At 41.2% G+C, this 20,109-nt stretch overlaps 3 protein-coding genes across 4 annotated transcripts in view; 1 reads left to right on the top strand and 2 right to left on the bottom strand.

Moving 5' to 3' along the window:
* The window catches only part of LOC115767135 (bromodomain-containing protein DDB_G0270170), a 43,937-nt gene extending 37,168 nt beyond the window's left edge, over positions 1 to 6,769 (bottom strand). For both annotated transcript variants that reach the window (XM_030711296.1, XM_030711297.1), the window contains exon 1: positions 6,699 to 6,769. In XM_030711296.1, the coding sequence (XP_030567156.1) occupies positions 6,699 to 6,719 (21 nt within the window). In that variant the 5' untranslated portion in view covers positions 6,720 to 6,769. The remainder of the gene's footprint in view (positions 1 to 6,698) is intronic.
* A 578-nt stretch (positions 6,770 to 7,347) lies between these two features.
* LOC115767136 lies at positions 7,348 to 9,572 on the bottom strand. Its single transcript, XM_030711298.1, has 3 exons — positions 8,967 to 9,572; positions 8,264 to 8,911; positions 7,348 to 8,201 (listed from the first exon to the last, which is right to left on the bottom strand). The coding sequence occupies exons 1-3, from the start codon at positions 9,531 to 9,533 to the stop codon at positions 7,365 to 7,367; spliced, it is 2,052 nt and encodes a 683-aa protein (XP_030567158.1). The 5' UTR covers positions 9,534 to 9,572; the 3' UTR covers positions 7,348 to 7,364.
* Positions 9,573 to 17,372: 7,800 nt separating this feature from the next.
* On the top strand, positions 17,373 to 18,281 carry LOC115767129 (pheromone-processing carboxypeptidase KEX1). Its single transcript, XM_030711291.1, has 2 exons — positions 17,373 to 17,767; positions 17,825 to 18,281. The coding sequence occupies exons 1-2, from the start codon at positions 17,373 to 17,375 to the stop codon at positions 18,279 to 18,281; spliced, it is 852 nt and encodes a 283-aa protein (XP_030567151.1).
* Positions 18,282 to 20,109: the final 1,828 nt, after the last annotated feature.

Genomic DNA, 20,109 nt, shown 5'->3' with positions numbered 1-20,109 from the left:
TTCCGATTGAATTTAAATACATGTGCATATGTGTTTGTGTTTATGTTTGCGTGCTGCTTCCTCTGCTTCCCCCCGCCAACGGCCCCTCTCTTCCGCCACGACAAGCATTTAAACTCTTGCTCTGAGTGGGCAACGTGTGCAGAAGCATGGAAAATCCGTGTGCAATGCCACTTGGCAGTCAGTGATTGCAGCGAGTCCTGTGTGGATGCAACATGGCGTATGATTAATGAAAAATTGCGCACGTATGTGTGTGCGTGTGTGCACATATGACTGAAGCTGAAAGAGCATACAGCTAATGGAGAAAACTGTGAGAAAGCTGATAAAAGTGCTCAAGTCAAGTGGCTTTGGGGGGGGTCGCTATGCAGAATCGATTAACAACAATGTTGATTGAATTTGCCACAAAATTGCGTTTTGAGTGGCTGCGAGAGACAATGCAATAGTCACAGCAACAGCCACAGTGGCTGTGGCAATGTCTCTGGCTGTGGCAGTGGCAGGAACAGTGGCAGCAGCAAACAATAACAATACGCCAATTTCCTTTTGGCTCTCTTCATTTTCTCTTTTTGGCGGAGGGAAAAAAGCAATTTCGGCAAATAAATCGTAAAAAGTAAAAGTAATAAAATCAAGAAAATGAGAAAAGAAACAATACACACGTGTGTGTGTGAGAGTGTGTGTGCGTACACGCCAGAACACAATCACTCTTCGCCCTCTCGCTATCTGCTTCCACTCGCAATATGATGCTCGTTCTGGTAAGACGCACAGAAACATGTGAAAAACAGCTAAGGGAAAAACCCGAAAAGTCAATTTTTTGATTGCCCTTTGCCCACAGTAAGAATTAACATGGGCATCGATATATGGCAATAAGCGGAACCCTATGAATATTCAATATTCCATTCACAAACAGCAGAGCTCTTGTTGCGTCTTACCAAGCATTATTGAAAGAACTTAAAATCGTTTCTGTAATGTCACAAGCTGCATGCCACAGCCAGCGTTGGCCAGAGGAAGTGTATAATAAATATAGACATCACGAACAGGCAATCAGGGGAGGCAAAATGCGTACAAAAGTCGAAACTGTGAAAGAGATAACATTTAATGGGTGCAAAGTGCAAAGTCCGCACAGTGGGCGGTAAAAGGTAAAAAAGTGACAAAGTTTCAGTCAAATTAAAATGACTGTGCCAAGCTTTGTACACAATCCAAAATCAGCTCGGAGCGGGTGTACTTGAGGTAAGTGACTCCAAAACTGTAAGTCTAAAGTGACTTTAAAATAGTACGAAAACCGCAGAAACCGGTATTAATTGAGGTGTCACTTTTCAATTACAAGTCTTAAGATGTAACTGCATGTGTAAACATTTTTGGAAATTGTAAAACCTGGTTAATTGTGGTAAGTGACTCTAAAACTGTAAATCTAAAGTTGTGACTGTAAAAACGAGCTAATTAGGGCAAGTAACTTTTGCAACTGTAAGTCTTCAGTCAAATCTTGGATCCCCACTTCCACCAAGGAGGAATGCTACTTACGAAAATTGTGAAAAACGCCTCAAATGAATTCAAGCTTGAGGCTGATCGGCATGTAGAAAAGTTTCATACAAATGATTTTCGCGAGTTTATAAAGAGAGTTTTTACAGATTATAAGCATTCCAAGAGACTAACAAAAATCTACCACACTTTAGTTTTTATGCTGTAAGAGCTCAAGATTTCCATTTTCTTGATAGGTGTCCCCAAAATATATGTTTAACACTCAATCTGACATGTCGACACTCCTCTTTGCAGAGCATATCTAATTAACTATTGATAACCAGCTACTTACTAAGCTGTAAACGGTAAAAATGCATGGCACAAAATGACAAGTTTTTCGCTTAGCAAACTGAAAAGCACTTTATTTTCTCTGCTCAAATCGAGATGTCGAATAGATTTATTTATTAAGAAACAGGTCAACAAATACATAAAGCTTAAAGTATTTAGCACAATTTCTGATATTGACACTTCTAAAAGCTGAAAGGCATTTAAAAGCAGCTTCTAAAAGTTCGCTTCACTAATTTTGTTGCTGACTAAAAATGTGAAACCTCAACACAATTTAAAGCGCAAATTGAACTTAGGTAACAAAATAAAAAGCATTTGTTAAGGTAAAAACAAAGATAAAGCTAACAAGAAACCAATGTAAAAGCAATTTAGAATCCTTTTAGAGCGTCAAGCACATTTGCGAATTGGCAAAAGGAAAGTCATTTAATGTCGGGGCAGCTACAGTTCTATATATAAATATATGTATATACGTGTGTATGTATGTTATGCCAGCACTCACATAAAAACAAAACCCCTATTTATGCCACAAAGAATCTCACACACACAGAAACACACACACACTGGGCATAAAGAAACAGCGGCTGTGCTGAATATAGTTTCGACCATTCGAAGGAAATGAGCAAGACATTGAGTCACCTCGTGGCATTGTATAGCTGTGTGTGTGTCTGTGGGAGTGTGTGTGTGTGTGATAGGGTGCTAAGGGTGTAAGCAAAAGCAATCAAAATATACACAGACACACTCGCTTCTAGACAAAGACAAAGATAAACAGAGGCAGACAAACAAAATATTGGCTTTGCTAGCCGCAAAAGGGGCGGATGGGCAGAAGGAAGCTGGAGCAGGTGTGTGAGTGTGTGTGTGTGTGCCTGTGTGCTAACTTAGGCGTTCGTTGGCGTTTTATGAGCGCACAAATGCATGCAACAATAAATTAAATCAAAACAGTTCAGATTTGACCTTGGCCAGGGCAGAGCCGCCGCTGCTCCAAATGACACTTTTGGCGGTCACCAGCTGCCAATTGGGGGCAGCTGTGTGTACAACTGTGTGTGTTGGTGTGTGTGTGTGTGTGTGTGTGAGTGTGTGTCAAGGCACTGCCCAGGGGCAAGCAGTTGGCCCGCGTTGGCGCTGTGCATCAGCGCAAACAAGCATAACGAAGCCCGAGCAAGGCATTATCCTTGGGGATGCAGCTGCTGCAGCTGAGCTGCTCGCATTGCCAGGCGTTGCACAATACGCCATGTGGCCCACAACGGAAGCACTTTATTATGCCGCCAAATTGAAATAATGTGCAACAACAACAACAACAACAGCAACGGCAACACGGCAAAACAATTTAGCCCAGGATGCAGTGCGTCCATTGTGACGCCCCCGACGCCGCGTGTCACGTGCCGCTGCCGCTGCTGACTTTTGTTTTTGTTGTTCTTTTTCTCTGTTTTTCGCAAACAACATGAAATGAGTCCCGGCACTGGCCGCGGCGGCAGCATCATTAACATTATGTAAGCAGCGGCAACCGGCGACGCTGACAGCCAAGCCAAAGGCACATGCGAGCGTATGTATGTATGTATGTATGTGTGTGCGAGTGTGTGTGTGCCTGTACATATGTGCGCGTTTGTTGCTAACCTCTGAGAAGTTGTAATTTATGCTCAGGGCAAAATGCTGCACAAAAAGCAGGAAGCTTCGCACGTAACAGCAACAGACAAGGCTGTATATACACATATGTGTGCCTGTGTGTGTATGTGTGTGTGTGTGTGCGTGAGTCTCGTTAGTTAGCCCATGCACCGTTACAAATCGACGTGCTATATGCCATACATAATACATCATGACTATAATTCATACGAATGCTCCCTATTATTTTCTTATTTAACTATGCATTCAAATAACATGATTTGGGAAAATGAAAAGCATAGAAAGTGGGAAACTATTTGAAATAATAGTTCGAGGCCGGACAGCCAACACAATTATCCTCCACCGTGGCAATAATTTTCCATTCCAACTTCTCTTCCACTATTGTTTATTCCCCTCTTCCTCTATTCTCTTACTCTAGTCTTCATTCTCTTATTTATTTATTAATTTTTTTCTTTTGGCACTTTTTCCCCATTCTTGACTCTCTAATACAATTGTGTTGACCCTCTCTCTCATTCTCTCTCTTTCTATCCTTCGCATTGTCTCTCTCTCTCTCTCTCTCTCTCTCTCTCTCTCACTTTCTCTTTCTATTTTACTACTCTACTCCGAATTCTCTTCCGAGTTCCATTCCTTCTTCTCTACTTCTGTTGTATTTTATCCTTTCTCTATTCTAATACTCGACTCGTTATTCTCTATTTATTATTTATTATTAATTAACTTATTTATTCACCCTCCTTTCCGGTTCCCCTCTAAACAACTCCATTCAACTGCTCTACCCTCATTCCCCTATTTATTTATTACTAACTTATTTCTTTAACCTTTTTCAATATGATTATTCTTCTCCCTCTTGATTTGTTTGACATCTAACCAAGTTTCTTAAATGTGGCTAGTTTCCATAGAAACGGACAGAATTTATATATATATATATATATATATATATATATATATATACTTCATCTCTCACACATTTGCTAACCAAATTACACAAGAAAAGTGTTGAGAAATAACAAAAAAAATTACTGTGCAATTAAAATTCTGCGAAATATATGGGTAAAGCATCCTTTCTGGGGCAACATTTCCATGAATTTGAGTGGAATAAGGAGCAACAGAAAGTTTTGATTAAAATGAATCGCTTTCAAGTGGCCATAAAAGAATGTCAAGTATTTTCTAAAGCATAGTTACATTTAATTTAAAAACTTTGCAAATCCTTTCGCATTCAAAGTTCATGCAAAAATGTTTGCTTCGCTCAAATTATAAGTTAATTAAATGTGATTATATTTATACTACTATTAAATTATGTGTATATTAAATGCCAAGTAGGATTGTTGTACACATTATCATGTATGTAAACAATTTAATGAGTTCTATATAAAAATTCAAATTTAAGCACACTGTGAAGCTTTAATCTTGTTTTTCCCGGAAAACTTATATTAAATGCCATCATAATACCGCGTGGCCATAAACGCTTGAAAATGTTTTTCTTTCCGCTCAACCAAAAAAACAGGCGCCTTCCGTTCTTAACGCTATCTTCCTCTTGCCGGTTTTTAACTTTCCGTGTACATATATATACTATATATTTATATATGTATGTGTATTTTTCTATATAAGAATATGCTGAGCAGTCACCTGACAGCGCAGCGCAGCGAAAACTTTTGACCAAACTGCATCAGCGAAGTTCTTATAAAGTCTATAAAACGTAATGACTCGCGCTACATGCGCGCCTTGAAATATGCAACAAAAGTTTTCGGTGACTTTGAAAGGCGAGACTTACGCGTAGCATACGCACCACAAAAAAAGAAAGTAAGACATGCCAAAGGAACTGAGATTTGGAAGATAATTTACATAAAATTAAGCTACAATTAGAAAATTGAAGCGACACAAAGTAAAAACTTGTGTTTTCAATGCATTTTTGGGGGGTTGGAGGAAGACACCCTCAAATCTTGAAGTTAACTTAAATGGGCCACTCGTTTGGGGCACTTCAATTTGCCAGCAGGTGAACAGCTCTTAAGGTGGTAAGGGGCGGGGGAGAGGTGGGCTAGACTAGTTCTTGCAACAAATTGTCAAATCACAGACAAGCAAACGCACGATTGAATTGAAGTACAGTGAACACACACTGGAGCGTTCCTTTTGCGGAGATTAAGTCGACAAAAAATTTACAAAATGACAGTCAAATATGCAGGCAAAAGATCTGATAACAAATATATATATATTCAAATATTTAGTTAGATATGTTAGTTGTAAACAAAAATTGAAATCTTGTATATTTTAGTGCCAAAAAACTCGCAAATAATCGATTGTTTCTATTTAATTGCAAGCATATATATATTTAACTACAATTACGATGTAACAAACAAAAAATGCTCTTTCCACAAAAATAAAGTTTTCAATTAGGTTTAAATCCAAAAGACAGCATCAACCTTTGTAGCCCATTGACAAAGATGTATTACTATAAATAATACAATGCTCGACTAACTAAAACTGAAGAGAAAAAACATATCCTTTGTCCCTTAATGGAATCAATTGTCAAAAGCCTGCGAAGCCTAATTGTCTTTTAATCTAATTCAAATCTAGTTGAAAAACTCTCTTTACGCAAGAACAACAAATAATATGCCGGCTAAAGGCAATGTCCGCTGTAGCATTAGTTGAGCTTTCACTGTATATGCAAACGCAATTTGCATGCATTGCCGCGTCCTGTGCATGTGACTGACTGAATGTGTGTGTGTGTGTGTGTGTGTGGGTGTTTGACTGTGGTGTGTGTGTGTGCATTTCAATTCGCTGACAAAATGGCAGCTATTTATATTTGTCGCTGAATACGTATGAAGTCTGCGAGTCTGTCTGGCTGTGGCACTTGTGCCAAGCTGATGTACAGATTAGAAATTAATCGAATTTTACTGTCAAATCGAGGCAATATCAGCCAAACAGGAAGTGCCAGCGTCGCCGTTGGCATGGCAATGCAAAACAGCACGGCTCATGCCAATACACACGCACACTAACACACACACACACACCCAAGTAGAAAGAGAGACAGCGAGCGACGCTGAGCGCAAGCTGGCTACACCTACACACACACTGACAGACAGTGCGACCGCCTGCGAGACAGACTGACAGCCAGTTGGCCGCCTGGCACTGCATGTTACGCAGTTGTCGGCGGCAATGACTGCCCGTTTCAAATACCGTAACATTGCCTTAATGACTGATTGGTTTGCCAAAAAAAAATATATGTATATACCACATATATATTTGGAATTACATAAATTTACTTAAATTGGTTTTGCTTCAAGTTTGCTCACCTGTTCCACAGTTGTCGACATTTTGACTGCGCTTTCTTTTGCTTTTGCTGTTGTGTGTGTGTTTTCCTTAGTTTCCTTTCTTTTTTAACCACTGTGCTCACAACGTTCGTTGTTGTTATTTTTGCTACTGTTACACTATACGGCACATTTTTCTGTTGTTGTTGCTGTTGCTGTTGTTGCCTTACGTACAATTTTGATTTTGCACTCGAGTTGTAGTTTATTTGAATAACACTTGGTTAAGTTTGCGTGTTTGTCGCGACGGCAAGCATTTGCTGCTCTTGCTGCTGGCGACGGGGTTGTGCTGCTAAAATCAACTAAAAGTATTCTTTTTTTTTTGGCTGCCAGACAGGATGATATCCTGCATTGGGTTTGCTGTTAAATGACTTTGCTGTTAAGTGCTGGCGGATTTTCTGTTAAAACGTGAAGCTTTTGCGCTTGCGTTGCGCACATTGCGTTTACGCTGCTCACTTTGCGTTTACGTAGCTGACTGTGCGCTTACGTTGCGAGTTTGGCGAATTGGAACTTTTTTGAAAATGTTGAAATTTGAAATTCAGTATATTGTTTAATATTAATACTAGAGATGGGCCCACAAGTGATCAGCTTGTATCCTTATTGACTTCTATTCTTCTTTTGGCTTATTTTAATGGCCGTATTTATAATTTACCTTTAGGTTTTAATTATCACTGGCAATTGTGCTCTTTTTTCTTTCTGGGACTCAGTTTCTGATGATGGCTCATCTTCGCCCAGGAAATCATTTACATAGTCCAGCCAATCTGTAACATCCTCGAAGCGCTTCACCTCCAGCAGCACACGACGCAGATAGCGCAGCTGTCGTATATCGCCGCCATAACGCTCGGCCATGGTGCTCACACTGATCCTGGCCACGGGCAGATTGACTTTGGGTCTGGACAAAATGACTTTCGAGTTGATGCGCTGCTTCCAGGTGTGCGCCTCCCTTTGCATCTCGTCGAGCATAAATATTTTGCCCACATCGCCAGTGACAACGCCCACGGGCGTGGCCAGTGGACTGCTCGTCCTTGTTTGCAGCTGCTGCACCGGGACTTTGGTTTTGATATATTTCCAACACGCTTGCAGATTCAGCCACAGGCAATAATCCCGCAGCGCATTGAGCATAATTTTTAGATAATCCTCACGTGACAACTGCTCATTGTCCGAGTCCTCAATGGCGCTGCGTGGCTTGTATTTGAGCCAACGCTTCGCCTTCAGCTCCTCGCACACCTTGCCCGGCCCAAATCCCGCATCGGAGCAGTAAAATAGACGCAGAAAATGATCGGCAAACTCGTAACGCACATAGCACTGACTGAGCCTCGGTATGGTCTTAATATAGGTGCTAACATCTGCAGGATTTTCGGTTTTGAATAGCTTAAAGAACTCGCCGATGAGACGACGTGTCTGCGACCCCAGATTGGGATAAATCAGCGAATTATTTGCATACACCAGCTCGGCCGTGTTGCTCGCCTCCATGATGAGCGACACATAGCGCTGAATTGTGAAATTTGCTTCAAATTAGGCAAATACTCAGCTAGATAGATAAATACAATTACCTCTAATATCCTCAGGCGTTCCGGATACATTGACTTGGCTGCGGCACGGCTATACAAGCGCAGCAGCTGGCGCGTTATATTCGTTAGCCGCGTGCTCTTTGTCATGCCAAAGACGATGAGCACAAAGGGTTTTGAGTCCTCTTGAAAGATTTCCGGCTCGGTTTGCTGCAAACGATTGTGATCCAACCAGGCCATAAACTCACGCTCCAACACCCAGCATAACATGTCCAGAGCATCGCAGAGGCGCGCCAGCTGCACAGCTGCTGACATTTTCTTAAACTCATCTACCCACTGTTTGCCACTCTGCCAGTCGTAGTCCTGTACATGACACAGAAACACTTCCTCTGGCGACATGTTTGCATTCTCCTCCTCAGCAAAACCATGGACAAACTGTTCGTAGTAGGGCGATAGCCGACTAATCTCCGAGTCGCTGCATTTGGCCAGGCAATCCTCCAGCAAATCCAGCAATAGCTGCAGTTTTTGTGGCTTTTCGTCTGTGGCATTGGTGATGCCCAGGAAATTCAAATAGTAGGGACGCAACGCTGTCCAGCAGGGTGGAAATGCATCCACAAGCAGATAATAAACGCGTATCACATTTCTATATCTGCTGTGCAGCTCATCAAGGGTCAGGCTCTTGGTGTTGAGTATCTGTAGATTGCACATCATCAATGGTTAGGTTTATTCAAAGTATATTCAAACCTACCATAATCATATCGAGGAGCCGATCAAATACAGCCTCATCCGGATAGACCGACTGCAGGGCCATTGTCTCCAGCATATCCAGATATGTCTCATAGTGCTGGCTATATAGATTGTTGCGCAGTTCCTGGGCAATCCCAATGTCTGGCGCATCCGGCAGCATGGCACAGCGATGCTTGCATACGCACTGACTCGTATTGTGCAGGCATTTGGGCACACGAGCGCTGGGCAGTCGCTGCTCGGTTTGCATATACAAATTTGAGATGATGACACGTAGATTCCATTTGCAATTCTGCTTGGATATGGGATCAGACGTCGAGCGGTTAGCCGGTGCAATCACCGTGGACACATCCTCATCTGTGGTCGGCTCTCGTTTGGGCGCCGCATCCTCTGCTCCCGATTCGTTCATCTCACTATCGGCATCGTAATGTATGTCTTTAGTATTGTTTGCTGCGGGGCGGTCATCCGTGTCCATGGCTTCGGTGGCTGTTGGATTCTTAGCCACTTCATCATCGCCGTCGTTCGCTTCCTTGTTCACTGACGCATCGCTATTCTTCGGCGACAGCGACATTTTAACAAAACGTAAACAAAATTGTTGTGCAAAATTGCGAAGCCGGCTTCTCTGCGATAAATATGTAGACTTATCGATAGTCCAACGGCCCGTACGCAGCTCTGAAAAGGGTTATCGAAATATTAATGTAATAAATTTAATACATTTCTTGCTAATAATTAAAAAAATGTATCATTATTATAATTTATGAATATACAATATTCACAGTTCATAAATTCCCTCATTTGTCTTATATTTATTTTAACAGGCTGTTAAATACAGCCTGGCATTAGTGAGCTGCATATCAGCTGTGATTGTGGCGGCAGTGCGCGCGCACGTTATACAGCACTGCCACCATAAATAGCTTGTCGTTCAATGAGCGCGCGCATTTTAAAACTAATAGAGAAGGGTTCCCTGTTTATGCAAGAGTTTTAATTGATATTCTAAGAAAACCCAGTGTGAAGTTAAAAACTAATTTTGAAAAATAAAAACCGTACCACCTGCTGGCTGGCAGCAAAATTAATGTTATGCATATATTACATGCAAAAAAACATACAAGCCAATGTTTTTGCTGAGCAGGCCGGGTCCGATATTCAGTTAGTTGTGCACGACAAGCGTGCGCCTTTTTTTTTTTGGAAAAAAGAACCAAATTTAGAATTTAAATATAGCAATTAGGCTGATTTATGCAGTCCGTCTGCAACTAACATTAATTGCCGCTAACAAGTGCCCCAATGTTCAATTGCACAGCCTGAGAATTGTGGCGCCGCACACAAGAGTACGTATGTAAATTTTGAAGAAAAAACGCGCAGAAACCAAAGTCGAGCATGTGAAAACTGCATTTCCACAAAAATAACTGCCGCTGCGGCAGCAGTCAATGCAATTAGCAATGGCTTTTGGCTCCATTCGGTTGGTATTTAAAGACAGCTGTGCCCAAAATCGAACAGCCCCCGCAGACGTTATTAGCTCGTATATGTTTTGTTTTTTAGTTTTTATTTTTTGATTTTTTTTTTTTTTTTTTGTTTTTTTTTGCCAAAGTTAAGTAATTGCCTTAAATGTCAATTAACTGTAGCTTTTGGCGCAGTTTAATCAACGCCAATTATTTGTTCTTCGTTATAATGGCCGGCTCTGTATAAGTCAACTGGTTAATTGCCGTATCGTATATTTATTTAATTGCCCGATTGAAATCGTATCGATTTATCAATTTCATATTCCAAAGATGATTGCGCAGACGCCCCTGTGCCGGCCCCTGTGCCGGCCCCTGGCCTGGCAAAGCGCATGCAATTCGCAATTTGCATGCAAATTTAACCCCAATCTGCGCTTAATTAAGTTATTGAACATTGAAATCGATTTGGCTTTTATTAGCCATGGTATATGGTAATATGAAGATCATTTGCCGTGGGCGGCAACATATGTGGGGCTGGGTTCTTAAAAAGGCTATTACGCATGCGCGTTCTTGAAGGCGCAGCACTTTGAGATTCTTAGATAATTGTCGACGTTTATGGGGCAAAAGTAAGCTCTGAAACCGACTGACAGTCAAGCATTGAGATCATAGTTATCTCAAACTCAATGTTAGCGTTAAAAGACTCTCGACTCGAGTGCTTCAACATTCAGCTTTAAAATTATTGAAAAACAATTTTTTATTTTATTCAAAGACACTAAACGACCTTTGCTATGCACATATATCTTTAAGATACAAAACTATCTGTAAGTAACCTCTTACATTTGGTATACAAAATCTGCCTAATACAAAAGTGACCTTGGCTTACGTATATAAAGGTAATTTTGATATTCTAAAAGTATCTTTTAGATGCAAAAGCTTCTGTGGCCCACAAGTTACTTTGGTAACCTATTAAGTAAAAAGTATCTCTAAGATACGAAGTAACATTTTATAAATACTTGAATATACATTATTATTGTTGCTAATTTTTGAGGTACAAAACTTTGTATTCAGATGCAACACACAAAAGTAGCTTAGAGCTAGAGTAGAAGTATCTTAAGGATTCATAACAATCTTTGAGGGAATCTCTGGGGTACGGAATTATTAGCCATAAAATTGGCATAAAATAATAAAATCTAATGGCGTGTTTAGTAGAAGTATTTACTTAAGTGCGGACATAGGCATCTATTTTTGGTCATATGCTAAATCAGTTCGATCTGCAGATAAGACCGCAGATGCAATTATTCAGCTAAAGATTTCTCGCACTTATACAACCGGCAGCAGTTTTGGCCATTGATGATTGGCAATTAAAATTGCATTTGCCGCATAGACAATCAGATATGTCCACATTTGCCGCGTCACAAGCTGACCCATATTTGTATCGATCTCTGAGCCAGCCAGCCGGCTGTTGTTGTCTGTGGCATATGTTGGTCAGTGGTGCGATTGTCAGATAGCCAGAGGCTGACTGGCTACCGGTTCGCTTAAATTGCGCTTAGTTTAATTCAGTTCAGTTGGTTAGTTAGTAGGCCGTTTGCTCTAATTTCGAGTCTTTAGGCTGCTGCGGCAGCAAGTTCGTTGTCCGAGTCATTCGTTTCTTGGCTACCAAGCGCAGGCAAATTAGTCAAAACGGACAAAAAAAACAGTTGCAATTATATAAAAATCTAGTTATAGTAAGCTATATATATATATAAATACGTGTGCATGTTTATATATATATTCAAGTGCCAAGTGGGCGTTTGCATGTTTGCCTTTCACTTTCTAGCGCCGCGCTTTGAGCAGCTGCTGCCAGGATATGCGCACATATACTATATAAATAGCTATATATAATCGTCTAAGTGTATCAGAAAGCGTCATTATATAATGTCTGGGCCTTGTCTTTATTGAGTTTTTCTTAGCACGTAATTAGCTGCGCGATTTAAGCGGCCAACTGTGAACTGTGCAAACAACTGCAAGCAATGTTGACTTGTTTGTTTGTTGTTGTTGTTTTTGCTGTTCAATTGAGACATTATTCAATTTGTGACAAACGCGAGAAAATTTAACGGCCCAACAACAAAGCAAAACGACTTAAAGTGACCTGAAATTGGCAACAATTAAAGGCATTTTGGCTTTTTCCCAAGGCGATGTTCTAAATTTTGACCAAAATACTCGCACAGCCCACAACAACAAGAGCAACATGCAACCGTGCTCGACTTGTAGATACCCTGGGCCCAGCATCAAGCTGCCGTCGCAAACATTTTAGCTTTCTGCTATGCACGAGAAGGGGCTTCGCTTCTTCTTCCCTTTAACACATACTATGGGAAATGCATTCTTGATTAACTTTGGCGTTTATAGTCCGATCTGTATTAAATACGAAATACGACCTATAGAAGTAACTGCATACTTTATCTTTATAAATCTCCTTTTTTGCAATTTTTTGGGAATTGGAGAGAATTATCTAAGGTGAGTATTTAATACGATACATAGCTCTAATAGTGTTCAAGTTATGCTTATAAAACCAAGTCTCAAAATCGATTCTTATCGATTGGAGCAGATATCGAAAGAAATGATTTATGCTGCAATTACGAGAATTTATATTTACATTTGTAAGTCATCAGTCAGACGGATGTAGCTAGATCGACTTGGTTCGTCCTTCCGATTGCATATATATAGAAGAAATATATGTATATATAATTTATGGAGTCGGAGCTGCTTCCCTCTGCCTGTTTCCCACATTTGCACTAAATCAATATACCCTTTTCTAGCCATTATTCAATGGCCAACAATTGCGACAACAAACATTTGTTGCCGCTCTGCTCGGCATTTAATGAGCTCCAAAATTGTAAATTTAATTTATAACGTTTTCTGCGCTTTTTGTCAGACGACAAATTTCGTAATTTTTGCACTATTTTATAAAAAAATGCAATCGCATTTGTTGCTGCTGCTGCTGTTGCTGTTGTTGTTGTTGTTTCGTGTAAACTGTGCCGAGTCAGCGTGGACTCGCCGCCCGTTCAATCGGCTTGCATGTCAAAGGTGCATAAAACACGCCGCCAAGAATCGAACCGAATCGCATCGAATCTCAAGTCTTTGGCCGGTTCTGTACCATTTTGTTTGGTTTTTGGTCTGGCGTGTAGCTTTAATTGGCACCTCGACACCACGCGGTGGCAGCTCTGTGTGTGCGTGTGTGTGTGTGTGGGTAGGTGCACTTGATAGTGGCCGCATGGTTCGCATTGCGTCAATTTATGTGACACGCATTTTGTGCATTGTCAAAACTGAAATACGCGCATTTGTTTTCGCACATTGTAACAGGGTGCAAAAAGGTGAAAAATCGACAGTTGCCACCAGTTGCCGGTCTGCTGTCCAAGCTGCGGATAAGCAGCGGCCATTGCGTGACCATGCAACGTGACATGAGTTACGCATGTTGCCCGGTTGCAAGAGTTTGACATTAGATTCAGTCGATAGGCGAAACATATTCAGCTTTAGGCGTTTAGCCTGGAATTTTCTTGAATTATTAATTTTAAATATTCAATTTTTTATCTTAATTAATTAAGCCACGGACCCAAACTAATTAAATATTTAAAAATGGAAAGGTTGCCAAAGACCATCCTTAAATAAATCATTTTATACTTTATTTAAAATCGGATAGATTGATTTCTTATATATTAGACTAGCCTACGTATAAGATAGCTGGTGGGAAATTTTGACCTATGGTTATATAGAATTTGATTTTTTTTGACCAAGAATAATGTTGCCAGATTTAGATGCCAAAAGTTAGTTGTAGTTCAAAGCGCTGGCAACACAGCCACGCAGGCGCATGGCGTCACGTTTGTAAAGCAAGCTTTTATCCTGCTTTCTTTATGATGTTTTCTTTGAGGACGGAACACCCCGACTTAGTGCACACTCTTAAGAGTATATGTACCAAGCTTTAAGTATATCATTTCAGTAACTTCGTTAGAATTTTGGTCATTTGAAATGCCTTCAGCAGCTGCCGTGGCAGACAGACTGTCAGGCCCAAGCTAAAGAAGGAGGTCAAGCGCTCTGTGCTGTTTCAACCTTTCTGCCGGGCGAATAATAAGATTTATTTATTTACTTTTATTAAGCAATATTTACACTATTTGCAAGAAATTTCAAATTTATGAAATTTTTTGACATATTTTTGTTGTGGTTTCTTGTAGAATCCCGTCACACACACACACAGACACAAACGTTGCATGGCAAAGCGGCTAATGGAACCGCTCTTACTCGCACTCGCATTTCAATTTCATTTTCATTACAGGCATTTGTGTGCGTATGTGTATGTGTGTGAGTGTGTGTGTGAGTGTGTTTTTCTGCCTGTCTCGTTTTGTTGTTTGAAGCTGTTGCAATCGCGAGCTGCTGGGGCACTGAAGCTGACCAGGCTGACGACGCAAATGAAAACGAAATCAAAGCTAGAGACAAACCAGAGCACTTAATAGTGAAAAGTGGCGCATGATGATGGAGAGGAAGGGAGGGGAAAGTGGAGAACTGGAACTGGAAACGGGCCACTGTGAGCTGTGAGTTGTAAGCTGTGAGCTGAGACTGGAACGTTGTTGACTTACATAATAGCAAAAATAAAAGATAGAAACAGAGCGCAGCGTGTAGTAAATGCAATTTATTGCAAGAAAGAAATCTGCCAGGCAGATTGTCTCCCTCACAGACAGCCCCACCGACCGTCCCTCCCCCTGGACACCTGGACGCTGTCTGGCGACTATTTAGACTTTTGTCTGGCGAGGCGCACGCTCTCATTTTGGTCAGCAACATGATTTTTTGGCATGTGGCTTAGTTTTGCTTTTAATAGACTTTGATTGCACAGTTGTTGTCCCTCATGCGACAGCAACATAAACAACAACAAAAGCAATGACAACGATTTGCATTGCAACATGGATCAACATCAGCAGCAGCAGCAGCAACAGCAACATAAGTCATAATGCAATGGCACATTTGGCTCATTCGGTTGCGTGCCGCTAAAGGGCAAAACGAAAGACTTAGGCAACGAACTGAGGCCAACACATCCAGCAGCTTGCGTCTGCGTCTTAATTACGACTACCAAGCGCTGGCGTTAATAGCCAAAAACCAAAAACTTGCGAATTGCGATTCTTAAAGCTGCCAAGCGGCATTTGTGTAATGGGTAATTAAGCGCCTCGTCGTCTTCGTCGACAACAACAAGTTTTCCCACGCTGCTATTGCCCGCCTCATGGGCCAGCCTAGCTGCCTAGCTGACCGGCTGCCCAGCTGCCAGGTCTGTCCGTCTGTCCGCCTGGCCTGGGCTACTGTGCGCGCTTTAAAGCCCAAACAAACAGCCGTCAAGTACCAGAGGCCAATGATATATGCATTTTTCATGCCAAACAACAGTTGCAGCAGCCGCAGCCGCAACCGCAGCAATGCGCCTTGCTTATAAATTAGAAGTAGTCAAAATAATAGCCATATTTCTTTGGCGGAACCCTCACACAAAAAAGGTCAAAGCTGCACAGCTGCGTTTTTTTGTTGCTTTTTTCATTTTTTGCCATGACTATCATGACTCGAACTGTTCGATCTTTAAGCAGGCGCATTATAAGCATCGCCTCCAGCCGGCGGGCTGTGCGGCTAATCAGCTGAACGCACTTAAAGCGATTTCCATGTTTGACGCGAACATTTTCAGAGAGTGTTTAGATGCCGTTGCTGCGGCGGACAGGTGTGCCCAAGCCTCGGGCACAAATTGGTCAATAAGACTCGAAATTATGATGGGCACATAAATGGGCAAACATGCAATGCAATTAATAGGATTTCAAATTCGCAACGATAAAGTGTTTATAGACATAATATTAAATAATATTTTTTAATAAAATGAAAACGTTATAATATGAAAATAAATCTTCTTTCGTACCAGAATCTTAGATATATATATATATATATATATATATTCATGTATTATATATCTTGATCAAAAGAAGGAATTGTGACATTCGAAATGCCGAGGATTCAATATAATTCAATATATTAAATATATTTGAAATATGATCAAAAAATTCTGCCCTGTTGATCTTAATTTAAGAAGAAAATTTATTTATAGAATTAATAGATTAATAGAAGTACTTTTGTTAATAAATTTAGTATAATATATACTTGTGAGGTCTTGTAGGAAGGTTAATATAAACTTATCTCGAGCACAACTTAGTTTGAGCTTAAATTAAGTTTCCATCATCTTTATTCAAGAACTCACAAGCAATTTTAAATTATATGTAGAACATTTTGCTCAATAGAAGACATTATTAGTCTGAAAATGGTTATATTTTTGTATTGAGGGTCTTAAATTGAGCTTATTTGGGTATTGATTTAAGAGTTTTTAAAACTTGGTTAAGTTTAATTGGGTATAAAACCGTAAAAAAGCTTGCTTTATGTTTTTGCATTAAAAAAGGCACACTTGAATTAAATCAAGTATTTCCTGCCTTACCGTACTTTTAAGACCTTTTCTATTTGATTAAAATACGACATTTTTTATTTTTTCTCTCTTTGGGTTTGGGTTTTGCAGCTAAATTATCTAAGTGTGCCAAATATTTAAATATGATGCCCTTAGTTAGACGTCTCTTGAATTTATTGACGTCATTTTGGGTTTTAGGAAGTGTGCAATTTGCTGCCCATCAAAGGGGCAAGTGGACGACCGCATCTCTGGCGCGCGCTCTTGGCCAGTTCCAGTTGGATGCGGTGACCATTGAAGCGCATAATTTGTGCGGAAATATGCACAATGATTGTGGTATACCTTTCCCCAGTTGGGCAGTGCGAAAAAATATATAAATACCCGAGAAGTGCAACATTTCACGCTTAGTATTTATGCAAACGTAAACTCTGGCGAGGATTAAGTTAGCTCGAATAAAACGCGCTGCCAATCAAAACGAGAAACAACAGCAAATAAAAACATTGAAATTCAATCAACAATAGCAACAACAACTGCCATGAAGAAGCGACAACGCATAACCGGCCACGCAGCTGGAACACCAAAGACGACAACATTTGCCACTTGTTGTTTGTGCTTCCGCGTTACGTCCGCGTCGGCACGCGTCGAGCGGTTGCAGCTACTCGGCTCGTGGCTGCCGCTGCTGGCGTTGACGATCTTCTCAACATTTGCCGGCTGCTCGGCCATTGGCTATTCCTATACGAGATTTGAGGGTCCGGTGGCGGGGCCGGAGCGACTGGTCGCCGTGCCCGATGCCTATGGCGGTGGCACGCACTCAGACTATGTGGCACGACCCGAATACAGCTTCGCCTATGGCATCGAAGATGGCCAGACGCGTGTGCTGCAGAATCGCAAAGAGACGCGCAACGGCGACGAGGTGCGCGGCGTCTACAGGTAGGTAAATGCCGCTGTTGCCATGTCAACGCATTCATTAACAACGCCAACACGCAGCGTAGTCGATCCTGATGGCACTCTGCGCGTGGTCAAATACACAGCGGACGACACGAACGGCTTTCAGGCCGAGGTGATCACAAATGGTGTCGCCACACTCCATGGCCATGGCAGCGAGGCGGGTGGCGTTCACGTGCAGCAGCAAGTGGAACACGACCAGGCCAATGAGGTGCAAGGGGAAGAAGACGATGGCGATAATAGTGCTGACACGCATCAGCAGGAGGAGGAGGCGGAGGAAGAGGCGGAACACGAGGCAGCTGCACCACAAAAGGGCAAGGGTCAGTATAAGGTGCATGAGGACCATGACGAAGACGATGAGGGCGAGAATGAGGACAATGAGAACGAAGGCGGCGGCGATCATGAGGAATACGAGGGCAGCAGTGAGGAGGGCTACGAGGATGCGAATACGCATAGCCAGCAGCAGCTGGAGGACACGGACAGCAGCGAAGAGTATTAGAAGCGTTCAAATATACCGCAAAATACCAGATTATATGCAAAATTTGTATAATTTTTGGTATTATTGTCGTATTTTTTTTTAAACAATTTTTCTAGATTAAAAATCGATTGTGAATTATTATTTGTGATATACAAAAAATTAAAGAAAAACTAAACGTATTTTGTAGTGTTAAGCTGATTTGTATAGGTATTTTATGGTATTTTTGTGATTATATTACAAATCTACTGTGTTTTACTAAGCAAATTCATTGTGAAACACGAAAAGTATTAATATACCGAAAATATACCAAAACGGAAAAACGATGCAACATTTTGGATCTCTATTTCTATTTCCCTCCAAAATTACTAAAATACCAAAAAAATACCAAAGCAAAATTAAAATGTATCATTTTGTAAGCGAATCTAATAAGTTGATTTATAAAAATGGTATTTTTATTAAATACCAAAATGATCAAAATTACCAACGAAAAAAGTAAATGAAACCATTTTTCTGTTTTACACCTCAATTAGCTTGTTGCACGCATTTGGTATTTTACGGTATTTAGCTGGCATATTAAGCACAAATACTAAATGTATTAAATATGCCTTACGTAAGCCTATAAAATATACTTTATTTTTGTTAAATCTAAAGCAAAAGCTAATTGAAATATGTGTCAGTTGATTTTGCTGCTGCTGGGAATGGCTTTGCGTAATCCAACTAGCTGCCTGGCCAGAGAAACGTCTCAGAGCCTGCTGCTGCTGCTGCAGTGAAGCGTGTGCGTTGTTGTTGCGTTCGATCGGAATCAATCAGGCGCAGCAGCAATTGGCAATTGCACCAACCAACCGGGCAGGCAACGACTTTGTTGCAAAGTCGCGCACAACATCTCTGAAATCTGTTTGCGTGTGTGCTCCACTTGGCCGGACTGCCTAGCCGGCGAGTCCATTTCGTCACTCGCTTAATTCATACGCGCAAATGTGCAAAATCGCATTAAATGTGCGAAAATCAAAACGACAGCGCAAGGCGGCGGGGCAGAGCACGGCAGAGGGGGCGGCGGCCAATGAAATTGGATCAAACTACTTTGGACTTTTTTTTTTGCAGGCACCGACGATGCGGTAATGATGCCGAAATGGCACTAACCAACTGACCAACTGAGTGGCACCGCGAGAGCAGCAGCAGGTGAAGAGGAGAGAAGGAGGAGAAGGAGGAGCAGGAGCAGCGGGCAGCTGGCCAGCGTGACCAAATGCAGTTAGTATTTGGAGAATTGAGTTGGCGACACAATTGGGTTGGCAGCTCTTTGGCATTTGGCTGGGCATCGTGTGTGCCTAATTGACAAGCGGCTGGCTGCCAGCATCTGCTCAGGCATCTCTCGCTAATAGCATCCCAAGAGTCGATGCCTGCGCATTGCGGCAATGTGCCTAAGATTTATGGCGTGCCGCTTAGAATGACGGGCCAGCTCCAAAACTGGACAGCATGCAGTTTGGCCAAACGTGCAAGAATGCTAGCGAAAATGTTTTAATTAGCTAACGATGCAATGTTTGTAAAAAAAAAATAATAATAATTATGTGCATGCCAGCAGCAGCTGGTAAATTTTGACTTTAAAAGGGCTTCTTGCCGAACTTAAAATGAATTTTAGACTATATAAATCTCATATTTTCTCTATATTTTTGCAAAAACTGTTGGAAATCTTTTCCCTTTTCTAAGAGTTTCAGAATCTAAACCTTGGTATATCAGTTATATAATTCTTTAACAATATAAGATAATTGAATAGGAAACAAACCTTTGACTCTCTGGGCAAACGCTGCGTATGCGTAATAAGCTCATTGTTCGCAGCGTTTTATGTTACATTTGG

Source organism: Drosophila novamexicana, unplaced genomic scaffold (genome assembly GCF_003285875.2).
Source record: "Drosophila novamexicana strain 15010-1031.04,08,12 unplaced genomic scaffold, DnovRS2.1 tig00001340-arrow-arrow-pilon, whole genome shotgun sequence".
In the NCBI taxonomy this organism is placed as follows: Eukaryota; Metazoa; Arthropoda; class Insecta; order Diptera; family Drosophilidae; genus Drosophila; species Drosophila novamexicana.
Note: the sequence above shows the minus strand (reverse complement) of the source record. Positions and strands in the feature narration are given on the sequence as shown.